General features: G+C 39.0%; 1 protein-coding gene across 2 annotated transcripts in view; it reads right to left on the bottom strand.

Moving 5' to 3' along the window:
• The window catches only part of LOC110343449 (A-kinase anchor protein 9-like), a 39,748-nt gene extending 20,779 nt beyond the window's left edge, over window positions 1-18,969 (bottom strand). For both annotated transcript variants that reach the window (XR_005869746.1, XM_040728688.1), the window contains exons 1-7: window positions 18,841-18,969; window positions 17,892-17,977; window positions 13,664-13,775; window positions 13,045-13,243; window positions 4,797-4,887; window positions 3,185-3,296; window positions 2,566-2,764 (exon numbers count right to left, since the gene is read on the bottom strand). Coding sequence is in view for 1 of the 2 variants with exons in the window: in XM_040728688.1 (XP_040584622.1) it covers window positions 2,566-2,764; window positions 3,185-3,296; window positions 4,797-4,887; window positions 13,045-13,243; window positions 13,664-13,775; window positions 17,892-17,977; window positions 18,841-18,925 (884 nt within the window). In the remaining variant the exon portion in view is untranslated. The remainder of the gene's footprint in view (window positions 1-2,565; window positions 2,765-3,184; window positions 3,297-4,796; window positions 4,888-13,044; window positions 13,244-13,663; window positions 13,776-17,891; window positions 17,978-18,840) is intronic.
• Between the last annotated feature and the right edge of the window lie 840 nt (window positions 18,970-19,809).

Below are 19,809 nucleotides of genomic sequence, written 5' to 3'. Positions count from 1 at the left end.
CAGTCATCTGTCTTTAGACATCTGGTTGACGGCACTATTTGCTACTGTGGTTAGGGAAACAATAACACGTATATGAGGTAGCATATGGAGTCCTTTGGGTGTATGTTCAGGATTGGCATAGCTGGGTCATGCATTAGCTCTATTGTTAAATTTTAAGAGACCTCCGTATTGAGTTCCATACTGGTTGCACTAGTTTACACTCCCACCATCAGTGAATAAGTCTTCCTCTTTCCCCACTTCCAGGCAGGCATTTGTTGTCGTTTGATTTCCTGATTTTAGCCATTATGACTGGGGTGAGGGGAATCTCACTAATTTCCATTTCCCTGAAGGATAAGGATGTGGTGGAATTTTAAAATACTTATGATTGATCATTTCTGTTTCTTCTCTGGAGAACTATTTGTTCATCTCACTAACCATTTGTTAACTGGCAGTTTGCGGGTTACATTTTTGCAGTTATTCTCAGTGCTGGAGATTAGCCCCTACCGGCAAAGATTTTCTCCCATTGTATTGGCTACATGCTTGCTCTGCTAACAATTTCTTTTGCTGAACAGAAACTTTGAAATTTCATTGTAAATCTAATCATCCTTCCACAGTCAATACTCTTCACAATTTCTGCTTCATTTAATCCTCCCAATCCTGAGGGAGACTATTATAATCTCTGTTACTTTTAGAAGTGCTGTAATCTTTTTATGATCACAGACACAAACAAAAGTTATTTCAGAGGTCCAATGCTCTGAAATTCATGGATGTTTCAATCTCAAATATCTGTCTAAAAGGCTCTGGTGTGATGCTACTAAATATTTGTTAAATGAAGATTCCATTTTCTCAAACTATTCGATGTCTGATTGCAGAGGATAGTAAGCTCTTAATTACAAGTGTAAGACAGGTCAGTAAGCAGGCTCAACCCCAAAAGCAGAAAAAACAAAGCAGCTTTTTGACGTTCTCAGGTCACCACCCCAACACTGCCACATTTTCTTCACACATTGGAGAAAGTATCACCAATTAAAGATTAATCATAACTAATCACTAATGAAAGACTGTTTGAAATACACTGACTGGTTAACAAAGAAGTCTTGCTCAAAGAGACTACAGCAGTGGTTTCTAAATGTCAATCAGTGGGCTGGATGCATTAGTTATCTTTGTTAAATACACAAAATTGTGAGTTTTCACTTTGAGTCTGACGCCAAAGATATAATCAAATAATTACTTATGATACATATTTTAAAAGTATAAACTAAACTGAAGAATCTCCCGTGTTTTTGATGTATGGAAATGTCTGAGAAGACCTGTTGGTCTCAAAGAACCAAGGGCTTTACAGGATTGCCAAAATGAGTGAGCAGCTCCAAAGGCCACATATAGCTCTTGAATAAAAGAAGAATGAGACTGCTTTCAATGATTCAGTGTCTTCCACCATTATTGAAAACCCATGCTGGAGTTCCAGTGACAAGAAGTCGTAGAACAGCAGAGTAGTCAAAGTCAGAATAAACCTGCCATTTTCTTAACACTAGTTACAGGTTCATGCATCCTTTCAAAGTGAATCACAAATCATTCATCAAGGATATACTAAGCTCTTACTATGTGCAAGGAATTACAAATTCTTAGAATAATAACCTAATACCTAATAACCCCAAGACTCCTCCTTCCTCCTACAGGTTCATGTTTCTTCATCAGAGTTAATACTAATTCATTTAGGGTGACAAAAAAAAGCCCTCATGACAATGTTCATAAGTGAGGATTCAAAAGAGATGAGGGTGTTGGACAGGTCAGGAAGTGTTGAATGCATTACAGGTGGAAGGAATTGTCAGGCAAAATCCTTAAGCAAAAGCAGACTGATATATTTAAGGACTCTGAGGAGGATGCTTAGTCTGAGAACAGCAACAGTTGAGTATGTGAGAATAGTCAAGGGGTCACAGGAATCTATTGTGCAGGACAGAATAACACTGAAGTTAGGTGGTCTGTCTGAAGTTATGAGGAGTATAGTGCTGGCCCTCAGTTGACTGTATAGAGAAGCGAATCTAAGGAAGAATTAGAGTAATTAATCCTCATGAAAGAGCAAGGACTAGAGGGTGGGGAGGAATGGTGTGGTTCCCATCACCTGTGAAAGCAGAGAGAACAGGAATTTTTCATAGATGAGAAGACAGGTATGAGGAAAAGAGGAGGAGTCAAGGCAGATGGAGAGAGCTAAGAAAGGCACACTTTGAAAAGACGCAGGTTTCGTTTAGACATTGCTGATGTCAGCATTCCATCACAAAGTGAAAGAAACCCAGTGGAATGATCTATCTCACACTGCTAGGGTATGGGCCATATCAAAGTAGTGAAGACTCAGCGAAGAATACACAACAAATGTGCACTCATTGTCTTATTTAGTCCCGCAGAACAACTTTATGAAAATATAGACAAAATTCCTATGATAAATGTCTTGGGGTCACTTTTATTTCACACATCTAAAAGTCACAGAATGATCTCCTGTTTATTCATTCTTATGTCTCTGATCACTTATATTGCAGTCTTAACATAACCTCTCTGTGTATACTGATGCATGACAGACAGCACACAGATGGATACCTCGGATGTGCTGACGGTCCATGGATGGTCTCAACGCTTCCCTGAACCGTCGGGATCTCTGCTCCATAATGAGCTTCTGTTGCTTTCAGCAGCTGCTCTAAGGTGTCCACAGGGCTCTCTAACCCCTGAAGCTCTTTTTCATGTTCTTCACTGTCTTCACTCTCCGGCAGAAAAGACAGCTCACTCTCATGACGGATGTCTGTGTCATAGGAACAGAACCAAGGGCACACTATGATCCAAGTTTCTTGGTAACAAAGAAGAATTACTTGTGTGTACGAAGAATACTTGTGATTCTTTAAAAACATGCTTTTAGTGATAACTTTTTCTTCTCATGAAAAACCCAGTGTGATTCAAGACCACTTTTTCTATCCTCCTGTTTGTGGAATCACTAACTCTAACAAGTTTACGTCATTAAGTTTCAAACAGTTTAGAAACATAGAGTGTGAGAAATGATAAGGACAAAAGAGATGAGGAGTCTGGACATTCACTTTAAACATGAGAAAACTGAACAAGAAAATGACCATGAGAGGTCATCCAACTACCACAGGGTTTTAAGGAAAGCACATTTGTAAACATTGGGTATAAAAGTACTGTAACATGTTCTACACTTAAAATTTACCAATGCTCTCTAAACCAGCCTGAGAGCGAACCGACAAAATCCCTGATTCCTCTTCTGCCACATTTTCCTCTGCAAACTCAACTTTCACACCATCTGTTTGCTGTTCGTGAATCTATTGAAAACAGAAGAACGATGGCATAAATATCCAATCCAGGACTTTGAAATCTATATTAAAACAATTGAAGAACTTTGCACTAAGTTTTTTTTCAATCCCCTTCACCTGTGTTGCTCTGAAACAATCAAACACTTTTTGTTTACTTTTGACAAGTGACTCACTGTCATACTCATGGGAAGGAAACTGTATTAGCAATGCTCTTTTATACTCACGGAAATGTTCACTTTTCAGTAACAAATGTTTCACAGAAATTTAAACTGAAAGCCCTTTGAAACTTTAGTGCAAGCAACAGATTTTTATTATCAACACCTGACAACATAATTTTTATTTTTCCCTGGATGATGGGTTTTGTTGGACATGCAGATTATTAAATTTTGGGACGCTGTGTTTTTGTAATGAGCAGTATACATGAAGACAAGGCAGAGGACGATTACAAAATCAGCTTAAGGGTACACACACACACACACACACACACACACATACACAAAGAGAGAGAGTATGTGTGCATATATGTCCTCAGAGGGCTCATTAACTAGCTGAGGAAATAATATCATTTGAGAAGCAACACCTGTGAAGTCTGAATACAATGACAGTGACTGAAATGCATCTGAGCAACTTGGGAATAAGCCAGATTTGACCTGGGCGTTAATAGTTTACAGCTATGACTTTCTGGAAAGGCTCTGTGAGATGACCTATGCTCTAAGGAGTAAAAACAAGGACCTCTTGACAGGGGCTTATATTGGATGAGAAGGGAAAAATAAAGCTAGTTAAGTAAAGTACATCTAGATTACAAGGGGAAAGGTTCTTGACTTGCCGGAGAAGAGGAATAAAGGATGCTATGAAAACCACTCAGTAACAGGAGAAAAAGTGTTCTAAGAGGCTATTTTCATTGGTCACTACTCTATTAGGTGTCCTCTACCACATGTCTACCTCCTGAATGTTTTTTTTTATTTCCTTGCTTGTGTGTGTGTGTGTGTGTGTGTATGCACACGCACACCTGCACATGCTTGTGTATATACAATGTATATGGGGGGTGCATGGGCAGGAAAGTCAGAGGTCAGCAGCAGATGTTTTCTCTTTCAGTTTCTCAGCACATCTGGAACTTTTGTATTAGGCTAGACTGGTTGGCCAGCAAGCCCCAGGGATCCTCCTGTCTCTACCTCCCTCAAATTGGGATTATAGGACACGCCACCTTTGCTATGAGTTTGGAGGGATTAAACTCAGGTCCGTTTCTTGCACAGCAAGCACTTTACTGAGCAGTTCTCCAGTGCCCTGAGGACACGTAAAAAGGGGAATCTTACCTCTTACTTCTAGGGGAAATAATAAAAACCACCAGACAATATAACTTGCAGTCTAATACTTTTATATCTTTGCTCAATTCATTCATAAATACCTACTGAGCCTTTACCATGTAAGTAGTTTACAAAGCACATTCATAAAAATGATAGTAAAAATTAGGATATTTAAATGTTTAAAAATGAAAAGAAGAAATAATACCTCTGTGATGCTGACGGTGTGCTCACATAGACAATTTCCACAGTAAAGTGTTTTCTGTAAATCACTGTCTTCGAATACCACTGAATCAACACTAAATATAAACAAAAGATGGTGGTTAATGTCAATAAGGGTTTTGAGTCGTTTTATAAGGTTTATAGCATACATTCATATAGTGGGAAAGGGGGAAACAAAACAGGAAACATGATACGCCAAGGCTTACAGATACTGCAACACAAGTCACATGTTTGTCAAAATTTTATATTTAAAAGTAATATAATGACAAGAGAATTTTTGCAGATCAACAGATAAACTTTACACCATTTTATAAAGTATATTAAGATATGCATACATGCATAAGTTTTATAAAGTTATTAAAGATACATTATCTAGTAAAAAGACCCCCAAAATATCAACGTTACTAAAACATATTTAACACACACACACACACACACACTCACAGAAAACGACAGTCAGAATGAACAACATCAGTGGGAATGAGGTACAGGGGCAGGAAGACACGGTTTCCGGTTACATAGTGACTTTTGGACTTGGCTGTTTTTAATCTAGTCTTCGTGTAGTTTTCAGCATATGTCTCTACATCGTTCTACAAGCATTCATTAATTTTTGTTTTTTCTAAAATGTTTAATACCCATAATAAAAATAAAGCAACATGAACATTTAGAAACACAGGAGACTGTTGGGGAAGTCTTATGCCAATAAAGCACTGTCTGGCCAATAGGGAATCTAGATAGGAGGGACTAGGAGTCCAGGAGGATTCTGGGAAGGAGAAACACAGAGAGAGTCGACATGTAACGCCATGGGGGTAGGAAGCCCGGAACTTCTCCGGTAAGAGACATACTTAGATTAACAATTATGGGGTAATTACTTAAGTCAGAGGTAGCTAGTAAGAAACAAGCAAGGCCAACAGCTTCATAATTAATATAGCCTCCTGTGTGTTTATTTGGGACTGATGCGAATCTAGAACCAGGCAGGCGGGAAGGTTTATCTCAAGGAAAAAGCTTCCCTTTACAGAATGGTGTCAGGAGTGGGATTGATTTCCACGCAAAACAACAAAAGCTTTAAAGGAATTTTAGAAACAAAAGAACAGAGAGAAGCACAAAATTTTGATAGCAACATTTTTCTCAGGTGTTTTGCTAGGGACAAGCCGAGATTCACGCGGCTGGCTTACGAGAGTCTTCCTGACTCGGCATAAAAAGAAAAAAAAAACAGCAAGGTTGTTTTAAGAGACTCTGCTAACGATTGAAAGGTGTGTACGTACAGCTGGAAGTGGCAGCTTTTGCTGGATGTCAGCATGGACTGAGGCGGTAGGCTGCAATCACGCTTATGCCTGCCATCTTGAAAAAAAAGGCAGTTTAAAACAGCCGCGGTTTTACAGATAAGACACGTGGCCAGAAAAACGTAAAGATTTACAGTAAAGTCAGACTTGGATGAACAATACCTCTAAAGGTTTACAGTGTGTTTAAAAATATACGTGAGATTGAGAGAGAAAATGAAACGGCAAAGTGGATATAAATACAAAAGCCGGCGTTGTGGTGGAGCACGCCGGTAGGATTTACTCCAGAGGCAGAGGCAGGCGGAACCCTGTCTCAAAGAAAAATAAATAAAAGTAAAATAAATAAAGTAATAATAGATAAATAAATAAGCCACGTAAAGATGAAAAATACACAGAGAGTCTGGATACTGTATGCTATTGTGTTTTTCAGTTTTGTGATTGCTAAGGAAGGAACAGCTGCTAAAGTACACTTGATTATAAATGCTGCTGAATTAATCCAACTTCTATTTTTTGAAAATGCCTTGACTTCAAAATTTAAGTATAAGGATATGTTACTTGGAAAAGGAGTTTTTGCTTATGTTTCTACAGAAAATGAAAAGCTGAGGATTCCTTCCAGGCTTCTGTGGTTTGATGAACCAAGACCCCCGGAAGCAGTGGATCAGATGTTCCAACAATTGAAACAGCTAAGATGATGCAGTCTTACAGACCCCGAAAATATGGACTTATACAGGTTTCTGAGTTTTGTCATGATCCCCATGGTATGAACGGCGCCCCCTTCCAGCAGGAAGCAGTTTGGAATGAGCGACATCCCAATTCCCATCTTGTTTATAAATCTTTGTTTTCATTTAAATGGGATTGTTTATAATTGGCTAGTGATCACAGCCAATCTTTTTTAATGGTAAAAAAGGGAATTATGATATAGGTATTGTTTTTCAATTATTGATACAAATTCAAGGTCAATTTTGTGATGTGTATATTTCTCCTCTTGATTAAGTATTGTGCTTATAATGATCTTTTAAAACGTAATGCTTAATTGAATACAGACTATAGATAGTTACTTATAATAGAATTTATAGTTAGGTAAGTTAGGTTTTCTAGATATACAGAAATATATTTGAGATAGATAAACAGTCTTCAAACCTCTCAAAGACCTTCAGAAAATGGCATTTAAAATGGTTTAGGGTTTTTCTTGACAATGAGAAATGTCTGCTCCTGGCAGCACCAATTATGTCTGAGAGGAAGATGGGCATCGAAGAAACTCGTTATGGAGTTTGCTTTCAACATGGCAAGATTAGCCATTTGGGCAAGAAACTGCTCTTGCCTAGACTGTTTGACTGTTGTTGTATAATCTGGACATGCAGGACCCACAGGAAAGTGACTGTTAAACTCAGTCTTACAGGGTTCCTGCTTCATGGAAGAGTCTACGGGACTTTCTGCAGGACACAGAAAAATGACTGACAGACTGCTGATGCAGATGGACAGTTTTGAAATTTCCTGCTTTGCTGAGAAGTGTTCCAGACACATTGTGGCCTATGGGCTGAAGATGGATGCCCCAACGTTACAAAGGAACTTTGGGTGACTCTCCAGGTAGCAAGATGTCTCTGTCAATCCTAGTGATTATATACTATCCTTCTGTGGTCTTTGATGGAGTTGAAGACAGATAGTTATAATTATAGTTTTCCTTAGTTATGATAAGAGATAAGCTACATATAGAACTTTAGACTCACAAGGATGGGATGGATGATATTTTCTTTAAATCTTGCTAAATGTTAACAGACAAATGTTGTAACTGTGTTCTTACTTGATAACTGTTCTGTTATATACAATTTGACTGTGTTAAAGTTAAGACCTTTCTTTTTGTTTAAACAGAAAAGAGGAGATGTTGGGGAAGTCTTATGCCAATAAAGCACTGTCTGGCCAATAGGGAATCTAGATAGGAGGGACTAGGAGTCCAGGAGGATTCTGGGAAGGAGAAACACAGAGAGAGTCGACATGTAACGCCATGGGGTAGGAGCCCGGAAACTTCTCCGGTAAGAGACATACTTACATTAACAATTATGGGGTAATTACTTAAGTCAGAGGTAGCCAGTAAGAAACAAGCAAGGCCAACAGCTTCATAATTAATATAGCCTCCTGTGTGTTTATTTGGGACTGATGCGAATCTAGAACCAGGCAGGCGGGAAGGTTTATCTCAAGGAAGAAGCTTCCCTTTACAGGAGACGGAAAAGGGAGAAAACTATAGTTTTCATTTTTAGGAAATAAAATTACCCAGTCCCCATTCACGTGTATCCATACTGCCTCCTTGGTTCCATTCTCCATTTTAATTTTCCAATTTCTTCCTTTTACTTTTCTACTATACTCTTCTTTCTCCTAGTCTCTTTCACATTTTGTTCTGTCTAAAACTTTCCATACACAAATGATGTCATTGTCTAGCTTTATCTCTTAACTTCTGATGGCATCTAGCCCTTTCAAATATTCAGTAATATAAATAATGCTACAATATCAAATACTACAAAGATATCTTTGATGTTTGCATCCTATTTCTCTATGATAAAATCCTAATTGCTGTTAATGCAATACCTGGGAATCCTGACCCTTTACGGGCAGTGACTTCATTCTGGAAGCTTTATAGTTATTTATCCCAAATTGAAAAAGACCAGTTTGGTTAAAACTGAGTTCACTGCTACCCTTTAGACCTGATATGTCTACTGGTCCCTTCCTATCTGGTTTCATCCTTTATATAAATGAAGTCAAGTTCCATATTCTCTACCAAAACACACGGGTCCTAGTATGTCCTCTATACTTCCAATAACTTGTCTACCACATGTATCTGTAATCATTCCTTATTCTGCTTTCCTGGTATTCTAGTAGGTAACATTACAGCAATGTGCAAAGAAAGTGTTATACAGGCGTGGCCTTAAATTCCAGAACTTTCTTTATGTCACTAGTTTATAGGCTCAACCATTATTATCTTATAATAATTACTTGTGACTGATGCTCACCTCATAATTACATTGAAATGCCTGATAAAAGCATTAATTTTTAACTTACTATATTTAAGGCATTCAGTACCATTTTGGCACTTCCTACAAAATGTGTTTTAGCAGATTCTCCTCATGGCTTCACTCTGTCCTCACCTTCCATTTAAGCCCTTTCCCCTCTTCATTTCCTTTCTGCTTTCAAGTCACAAGGCCTTCGTTTGCCTCTCCTCCATCTTCACCAGTGACCCATTTTGCTCTCAGATTCCATTTTTTGGGGGACGGGATGGGAGTTCGAGACAGGGTTTCACTGTGTAACAGTCCTGACTATTCTGGAACTCTCCTATTACACCAGACTGGCCTCGAACTCACTGAGATCCTCCTGCCTCTGCCTACCAAGTGCTGGGATAAAAGGAGTGTGCCACCACGGCCTAACCCGACAATATTTGTTTATGACTTGCATCATTTACACTCTCCTCTCTGTCTCCCTGTCTCTCTCTGTCTCTCCTCTCTTGTCTCTCTGTCTCTCTCTTCCACTCTGTCTGTCTGTCTCTCTCTGTCTCTTTCTGTCTCACACATACACACACTCACTCACACACGAACTCTCTCTCACACACACCCACTCATGGCCATTACAAGCTTAGATCTGCATACAAGGGAGAACATTTGTCTTTATGAGTTTGGACCACTTTCCAGATTCATTAATTTTCTCACAAATCTTACTTTTGTTCTACACCTTAGCAAAATTGAATTGTTAAAGATGCTGCATGCTAGACATAGATCTGGGGAGTGCCAGCCTACAATCCTATTGCCAGAGAGTCTGGGAAACAGAAACTTCATTTACTGGCTGGTTAAGTACTGAGCTGAACTCAAGAAAGCCAGTATCAGAGGGGGAGGACTGATGATCAAAGGGATTAAGACTGGGCTGGTTGAACCCCCAGAAACAGCTGATCAGACAAAGGTTAACTCTTGAATCCCAGGCATCAGCCTGGGAATCCAGCATGGGACTGATCAAGACCCCCTGAATCTGGGTGTCAGTGAGGAGGCCTAGGTAATCTATTGAGCCTTGGACAGCAGATCAGTACCCATCCCAAGTATACACACGGTCTCTGGACTCCCATAGATCAACGTGAGGTGCACTCTCACCCTGAACTCTTGGGGAAGGGTCTAGGCCCTGCCCTATATGAAATGACAGACTATGGACACCCCCATGGAGGGCCTCACCCTCCCTGGGGGAATGAGGGGATAACCGGAGGGGGATGAGGGGGAGGGCACGGGAGGAGGGGAGGGAAAGGGATAGGGACCTCGTACTGACTTGTGAAGCAACCTTGTTTCTTATCTAAATTTAAAATGGAAAATAAAAAAAATATTAATAAAAAAAATAATAAAAAAAAGATGCCGCATGCATTGATTACCCAGTCATCTGTTGGTAGACATCTGGTTGACGGCACTATTTTCTACTGTGGTTAGGGAAACAATAACACAGATATGAGGTAGCATATGGAGTCCTTTGGGTGTATGTTCAGGATTGGCATAGCTGGGTCATGCATTAGCTATATTGTTAAATTTTAAGAGACTCCGTATTGAGTTCCATACTGGTTGCACTCGTTTGCACTCCCACCATCAGTGAATAAGGCTCCCTCTTTTCCCACCTCCAGGCAGGCATTTGTTGTCATTTGATTTCCTGATTTTAGCCATTATGACTGGGGTGAGGGGAATCTCACTAATTTCCATTTCCCTGAAGGATAAGGATGTGGTGGAATTTTAAAATACTTATGATTGATCATTTCTGTTTCTTCTCTGGAGAACTATTTGTTCATCTCACTAACCATTTGTTAACTGGCAGTTTGCGGGTTACATTTTTGCAGTTATTCTCAGTGCTGGATATTAGCCCCTACCGGCAAAGATTTTCTCCCATTGAATTGGCTACATGCTTGCTCTGCTAACAATTTCTTTTGCTGAACAGAAACTTTGAAATTTCATTGTAAATCTAATCATCCTTCCACAGTCAATACTCTTCACAATTTCTGCTTCATTTAATCCTCCCAATCCTGAGGGAGACTATTATTGTCTCTGTTACTTTTAGAAGTGCTGTAATCTTTTTATGATCACAGACACAAACAAAAGTTATTTCAGAGGTCCAATGCTCTGAAATTCATGGATGTTTCAATCTCAAATATCTGTCTAAAAGGCTCTGGTGTGATGCTACTAAATATTTGTTAAATGAAGATTCCATTTTCTCAAACTATTCAATGTCTGATTGCAGAGGATAGTAAGCTCTTAATTACAAGTGTAAGACAGGTCAGTAAGCAGGCTCAACCCCAAAAGCAGAAAAACAAAGCAGCTTTTTGACGTTCTCAGGTCACCACCCCAACACTGCCACATTTTCTTCACACATTGGAGAAAGTATCACCAATTAAAGATTAATCATAACTAATCACTAATGAAAGACTGTTTGAAATACACTGACTGATTAACAGAGAATTCTTGCTCAAAACTATGACTGCAGTAGTTTCTAAATGTCATTCCCTGGGTTTGGTGCATTAGTTATCTTGTTAAATACACAAAATTGTGAGTTTTCACTTTGAGTCTGACGCCAAAGATATAATCAAATAATTACTTATGATACATATTTTAAAAGTATAAACTAAACTGAAGAATCTCCCGTGTTTTTGATGTATGGAAATGTCTGAGAAGACCTGTTGGTCTCAAAGAACCAAGGGCTTTACAAGATTGCCAAAATGAGTGAGCAGCTCCAAAGGCCACATATAGCTCTTGAATAAAAGAAGAATGAGACTGCTTTCAATGATTCAGCGTCTTCCACCATTATTGAAAACCCATGCTGGAGTTCCAGTGACAAGAAGTCGTAGAACAGCAGAGTAGTCAAAGTCAGAATAAACCTGCCATTTTCTTAACACTAGTTACAGGTTCATGCATCCTTTCAAAGTGAATCACAAAACATTCATCAAGGATATACTAAGCTCTTACTATGTGCAAGGAATTACAAATTCTTAGCATAATAACCTAATACCTAATAACCCAAGACTCCTCCTTCCTCCTACAGGTTCATGTTTCTTCATCAGAGTTAATACTAATTCATTTAGGGTGACAAAAAAAGCCCTCATGACAATGTTCATAAGTGAGGATTGAAAGGAGATGAGGGTGTTGGACAGGTCAGGAAGTGTTGAATGCATTACAGGTGGAAGGAATTGTCAGGCAAAATCCTTAAGCAAAAGCAGACTGATATATTTAAGGACTCTGAGGAGGATGCTTAGTCTGAGAACAGCAACAGTTGAGTATGTGAGAATAGTCAAGGGGGTCACAGGAACCTATTGTGCAGGACAGAATAACACTGAAGTTAGGTGGTCTGTCTGAACTTTTGAGGAGTATAGTGCTGGCCCTCAGTTGACTGTATAGAGACCAGATTCTAAGGAAGAATTAGAGCAATTAGTCCTCATGAAAGAGCAGGGACTAGTGGGTGGTGAGGAATGGTGTGGTTCCCATCACCTGTAAAAGCAGAGAGAACAGGAATTTTTCATAGATGAGAAGACAGGTATGAGGAAAAGAGGAGGAGTCAAGGCAGATGGAGAGAGCTAAGAAAGGCACACTTTGAAAAGACGCAGGTTTCGTTTAGACATTGCTGATGTCAGCATTCCATCACAAAGTGAAAGAAACCCAGTGGAATGATCTATCTCACACTGCTAGGGTATGGGCCATATCAAAGTAGTGAAGATCAGCGAAGAATACACAACAAATGTGCACTCATTGTCTTATTTAGTCCCGCAGAACAACTTTATGAAAATATAGACAAAATTCCTATGATAAATGTCTTGGGGTCACTTTTATTTCACACATCTAAAAGTCACAGAATGATCTCCTGTTTATTCATTCTTATGTCTCTGATCACTTATATTGCAGTCTTAACATAACCTCTCTGTGTATACTGATGCATGACAGACAGCACACAGATGGATACCTCGGATGTGCTGACGGTCCATGGATGGTCTCAACGCTTCCCTGAACCGTCGGGATCTCTGTTCCATAATGAGCTTCTGTTGCTTTCAGCGGCTGCTCTAAGGCGTTCACAGGGCTCTCTAACCCCTGAAGCTCCTTTTCATGTTCTTCACTGTCTTCACTCTCTGGCAGAAAAGACAACTCACTCTCATGACGGATGTCTGTGTCATAGGAACAGAACCAAAGGCACACTATGATCCAAGTTTCTTGGTAACAAAGAAGAATTACTTGTGTGTACGAAGAATACTTGTGATTCTTTAAAAACATGCTTTTAGTGATAACTTTTTCTTCTCATGAAAAACCCAGTGTGATTCAAGACCACTTTTTCTATCCTCCTGTTTGTGGAATCACTAACTCTAACAAGTTTACGTCATTAAGTTTCAAACCGTTTAGAAACATAGAGTGTGAGAAATGATAAGGACAAAAGAGATGAGGAGTCTGGACATTCACTTTAAACATGAGAAAACTGAACAAGAAAATGACCATGAGAGGTCATCCAACTACCACAGGGTTTTAAGGAAAGCACATTTGTAAACATTGGGTATAAAAGTACTGTAACATGTTCTACACTTAAAATTTACCAATGCTCTCTAAACCAGCCTGAGAGCGAACCGACAAAATCCCTGATTCCTCTTCTGCCACATTTTCCTCTGCAAACTCAACTTTCACACCATCTGTTTGCTGTTCGTGAATCTATTGAAAACAGAAGAACGATGGCATAAATATCCAATCCAGGACTTTGAAATCTATATTAAAACAATTGAAGAACTTTGCACTAAGTTTTTTTTCAATCCCCTTCACCTGTGTTGCTCTGAAACAATCAAACACTTTTTGTTTACTTTTGACAAGTGACTCACTGTCATACTCATGGGAAGGAAACTGTATTAGCAATGCTCTTTTATACTCACAGAAATGTTCACTTTTCAGTAACAAATGTTTCACAGAAATTTAAACTGAAAGCCCTTTGAAACTTTAGTGCAAGCAACAGATTTTTATTATCAACACCTGACAACATAATTTTTATTTTTCCCTGGATGATGGGTTTTGTTGGACATGCAGATTATTAAATTTTGGGACTGTGTGTTTTTGTAATGAGCAGTATACATGAAGACAAGGCAGAGGACGATTACAAAATCAGCTTAAGGGTACACACACACACACACACACACACACATACACAAAGAGAGAGAGTATGTGTGCATCTATGTCCTCAGAGGGCTCATTAACTAGCTGAGGAAATAATACCATTTGAGAAGCAACACCTGTGAAGTCTGAATACAATGACAGTGACTGAAATGCATCTGAGCAACTTGGGAAGAAGCCAGATTTGACCTGGGCGTTAATAGTTTACAGCTATGACTTTCTGGAAAGGCTCTGTGAGATGACCTATGCTCTAAGGAGTAAAAACAAGGACCTCTTGACAGGGGCTTATATTGGATGAAAAGGGAAAAATAAAGCTAGTTAAGTAAAGTACATCTAGATTATAAGGGGAAAGGTTCTTGACTTGCCGGAGAAGAGGAATAAAGGATGCTATGAAAACCACTCAGTAACAGGAGAAAAAGTGTTCTAAGAGGCTATTTTCATTGGTCACTACTCTATTAGGTGTCCTCTACCACATGTCTACCTCCTGAATGTTTTTTTTATTTCCTGCTTGTGTGTGTGTGTGTGTGTGTGTGTGTGTGTGTGTGTGCGCGCGCGCGCGCGCACGTGCACATGCTTGTGTATATACAATGTATATGGGGGGGTGCATGGGCAGGAAAGTCAGAGGTCAGCAGCAGATGTTTTCTCTTTCAGTTTCTCAGCACATCTGGAACTTTTGTATTAGGCTAGACTGGTTGGCCAGCAAGCCCCAGGGATCCTCCTGTCTCTACCTCCCTCAAATTGGGATTACAGGACACGCCACCTTTGCTATGAGTTTGGAGGGATTAAACTCAGGTCCATTTCTTGCACAGCAAGCACTTTACTGAGCAGTTCTCCAGTGCCCTGAGGACACGTAAACAGGGGAATCTTACCTCTTACTTCTAGGGGAAATAATAAAAACCACCAGACAATATAACTTACAGTCTAATACTTTTATATCTTTGCTCAATTCATTCATAAATACCTACTGAGCCTTTACCATTTGCAATCCAAGTGCTGTGCTAACAGGAAGGAATAAGCACAGAATTCTCTGATTTAAAAGTTTGGACTCTTATACATTGAAGATACCAGGGAAGGCCTCACCCTCCCTGGGTAGTAGAAAGGGGATGAGAGCAGGGGTTGGTGAGGGGCAGGGGAAGAGGGGATGGAGGGGGAACTGGGATTGACATGTAAAACAAGACTTTCTAATTTAAAGAAGAAAACTGTATATATACAAAAAAAGAAAGTTTGGAGTCTTGTGGAAGAGATAGATCAATAAACAATTATAATACAATGAAAAGTAATGAGATGCAAACATATGCTTAACAGAGAGCTTTGAAACATGAAAGAGAGAAGGCTATCCAGGCATCTGCACTAAGAGAAGCTCAGAGAACAGAGGGAAAAAATGTCTAAGGCTAGGAAGGCAAGAAATGATGGCACAAGAAAGTGACGTTTAAACCAATAGTAACAAGAAACAGGAACAAGTAAGAAAGACCGGAGGAGAATGGGTACCACTAGGAAAAGGAAAATAATTCAACAAAGCCCAGGAGTGAGAGTTTCAGTTCCTCTGCCTGACCTGGTGTAGTGCTGTCCTGACCTGATACTAAAGGACCTGGCATGGTCTGTGTCACAGCTGTGGTAGCATATAAGGTGTGTTACTTTTGTTTGTGCTGCATTTATTTAACCCTGTGAAGCTGTGTTACTGTGTCTGTCTTAAACCCCTTGTGGTCCTAATAAAGAGCTGAAAGGCCAATAGCAAAGCAGGAGCAAGGATAGGAGGGTGTGGCAGGCAGAGTGTAATCAGAAGGAGAACTGTGGAGGTGGAGCAGCAGGAGGTCCAGGAGAGGAGGACATCAGGGCTCAGCAGCCCATCCACCCTGCCACCCAGCCAGGAAGCTGCAGGATAAGAAGGAAAGTAAGACAAGCAGAAGTAAGAAGGATAAAAGCCCAGAGGAAAATGTAGAAGAGCTAAAAACAGCCAACGTAAGGCCAGGCCCCCATCACTAAGAATAAGTCTGAGTCTGTGATTTATGTGGGAGCTGGATGGTGGCCGTGCAAAAGCCAGAAGAGTAAAAGAGCAAAAGCCTCACACAAGGCACAGATAACTGGCAGTGAAAAACTCACTCATTACTCAATGTGCAGAGGAGAGTGTAGAGAGAGTGCTAGATGTCTGTCTTTACAACGGTCTGCTTATGAGCTTTTCTCTTGGCAGTAATTGAGAAACCTAGCAAAGAGCTCTCTATGCCAGTACAGACCTCTCCATGTGCTAGCATGGGCAACATTGCTGCATAGAAAAGCACTAAGGTCTAGTCCATGCTAACACGTGTGGAGGCTGCTTATCTGCACTTGATAGAAAAGTTTGGACTCCTAGATGTGAATGTGCACTGTGGGTACACAATGTTAATGTGTTATTATACTCATACTGAGTACATGTGCACCTGCTTCCTTTGGGACTCTGGCCATGCATCATTTCAAGTCCTTCCAAGGATGCCTTTGCCTGTGTGCTTTTGTTGTGATGGGACCTCGCCCTATATACAACTAAAAATCTTGAACATTTACCTAAACCTTTTAACAGAACTGAATGCCAAAACTGTCTCAAATAAATGAAGACGTCTTTTGCCATATTTTTCTACAACTTGAAAATTAGGATAGACAATTAGAAATTCAACAGTATGTGCTTCATTTCTGTGATATGGCTATTAAGTTATATTATATTGTACATGTCATCTTACCTGATTTTAAGAACACATTATAAAATAACTATAGCAGAAGAAAACTGACACAGGTGATACTATGTAATAATATGAGTTATGTACAAACAACTAATCATCTTCTTTAAAATATAAAAACAGACCCATTGCCTTAAGAAATATGACATGTAATAGGCTGAGGGTATAGTTCATTGATAGACTACTGTCCCACAGAGTGCCTTTGTTCAAACTCCAGGAAACAAAAAGAGGGAAGGTATCTACACAATTAAATACAATTGCTTCATTTGCTTAATACATTCATATACACTTCATCATGACTCAGAGTTACATATTACTCAGTTTCTTCAGCTGACCGATATAAATGTTCTAAGAGAAACATATAAATGGTTACTGATTTCTACTAGCCTTTTCTTTTTTAAAATATTTTTAATTTAGGTTAGAAACAATCTTGTTTCACATGTCAATCCCAGCTCCCTCTCCCTCCCCTTCTCTCCCCCTCCCCACCAGGTCCCCCAGTCCCCCACCCAATCTCCACTCCTATTCCCAGAGAGGGTGAGGCTCTCCATAGTGGATCTCCAGTAACTGTCACTTCATCCCCAAGAGTCCTGGATGAGAGAGCCTCCCATATTATGGGATGGGCACTCAAAGTCTATTTGTACACCAGGGATAAATACTACCCAAGGCCCCATAGATTACCTAGGCCTCCTCACTGACACCCACATTCAGGGGGTCTGGGTCAGTCCTATGCTTTCCACACAGTCATCAATATGGGTTCCAAGAGTTCCCCCTTGTTCAGGTCAACTGTTTCTGTGGGTTAAACCAGCCCAGTCTTAACTCCTTTGCCCATCAGTTCTCTCTTTCTGACACTGGATTCCAGGTCTACTAGCCTTTTCTATGTTCACTTATTTTAGAATTTCTTGACTGACAGAACAGCAGATAATAAAATAAATGCAAATACCATATTTTCTACCTCACAGACCTTGCTTAACTCCATCTGCAGTGTCACAAACTTGTTGTGTTCATCTGTGACTTTATACAGAAGGTTTTGAATGGCATCTTGAAACTCTGGATGAAAAACAAGCAATTATAATCATTTTACTTCACTGTATAAGTTTACCTTTATAGAAATTATGATTTACCTAACTACAACTTTAGACAATCACCTTGTAGTAATAAAATCCATATATCTAGTCATAAATTTTTTAAAACATCATGACTGCAAAATAAGTAGCATAACATTAACTTGAAAACTTCATCCCAAGATGAAGCTTGTAATTACTTGTTGGCAGGTTGTTCATTACCTATACAAATAAATATACTGGGAACATACAACTGTGAAGGAACACCAAGAAATTCAAGTTGGAATTTGTTAAGAACAAAAGAACTCCTAAAACCACGAATGAAGAAAGTTATGTCTTTCTTTGTTTAGCCATGGGTGGCCTGGAATTACTTTGCAGACCCAAAGGCCAAGGACTCACAGAGATCCACCTGCCTCACCCCTGAGCATGCCGCCACACCTGGCAAAGGATATTTCTTAATGTAGCTCACTCCTCAATGATTTTGTCATTCACTTTTAAAATTATGAACCATTAATTTTAACAGTAAACTCAGTACTTCCTTTAAGACTTTAAAAGAAACTACAGTAAGAACCGTTAACAGAAAGAAGTAGAAAAAAGAAATAGGTGGGAATACAGAAATAGAGGAGAAAGAAACAAGGAAAAATAGAATGTTTCAATTATCTACATTGTGTGAATGTTACACTACAAGGATTGAAAGTGTATATTAATTTACATAAATAAATTTCATGCCTAAAAATAAGATACTAAGATGGAAAATTTATCTCTAATTAAGTTGTGATTAAAACTAAGTTTATAAGCAATTGACTTACACCAAGTGAATAGTGTTTAACAGTATGGTAAGGTTTTTACCTTCAACTTGGTATCTATATTCTTGCAAGGTCACCCTTGAAATTGCATGGTATACAAAAGAATTCACTTTCTCTTCTACATTCATTTCACAGTTTAAAGGACAACAGTGTTCATCAAGAAAAGCATGCATCCTCTGTTAACAAAATTGAATTTTTTAAATTAAAATTTTGATTTCTAAATATTATTAAAACATCATTAGCCTAAAGGTAAAAGGTCAAAAGAGTATGAATGGAATCTTAATTCCCTCTTCTTTCACATATGAAATCCATCTGCAGAAAAACCATGTTTCTCTTTGACATTAAATTATTCTTTTATCAGTAAAAGATTAATAATTTTAATACCTAACATGATTTTTTCTGGTTCTTGTTAATATTGAATATATCATGAAGTGTAGGTGTTTACACCCTAGCATGGCTCCTACTCCTACTTTGAAAATATCTCATGACTATATCAACTATCCTGGAACAAACATCACAAGGGGAGAAGTTCAAAACTGACAATTAGAGAGGTCTCCCACACCTCTCTGCAAAATGATAATCTATCAAGGGAGAGATTATACTAGTGGCCTTTTTATAATATGCAAGCATGTTTTCTGTGGCCTGTACAAACACAAAGTTAAAAATATCCTGCACAGTGTTCTGCAGAGCAACTGATAACCCCACTATCGTTTAAAATACCATTTCATGTTCTGTGATTTGATAAGACATCTAAGTTAGTTTTGATTTGAAAGATTTAAAAGCCAATTGTTTATTGCTACTATTTCTTGCATTTTTAAAAGTTAAACCATATATTAACTTCTCAACATTTTAACCCTCGGCACCCTCAATGAACAAACTGTGTCCCAGAAAGGTTAACTATCACCTCTCTGACAAGAGCAATGCTTATGCCATCTGCTCTGCTGGAGATGAAACTGATCTGAGTTTCTTAGTCCTTTTTCTGTGCTGACATAGATTGAATCCAAGACCTTAA

This window comes from Mesocricetus auratus, unplaced genomic scaffold, assembly GCF_017639785.1.
Source record: "Mesocricetus auratus isolate SY011 unplaced genomic scaffold, BCM_Maur_2.0 Super-Scaffold_100019, whole genome shotgun sequence".
In the NCBI taxonomy this organism is placed as follows: Eukaryota; Metazoa; Chordata; class Mammalia; order Rodentia; family Cricetidae; genus Mesocricetus; species Mesocricetus auratus.
Note: the sequence above shows the minus strand (reverse complement) of the source record. Positions and strands in the feature narration are given on the sequence as shown.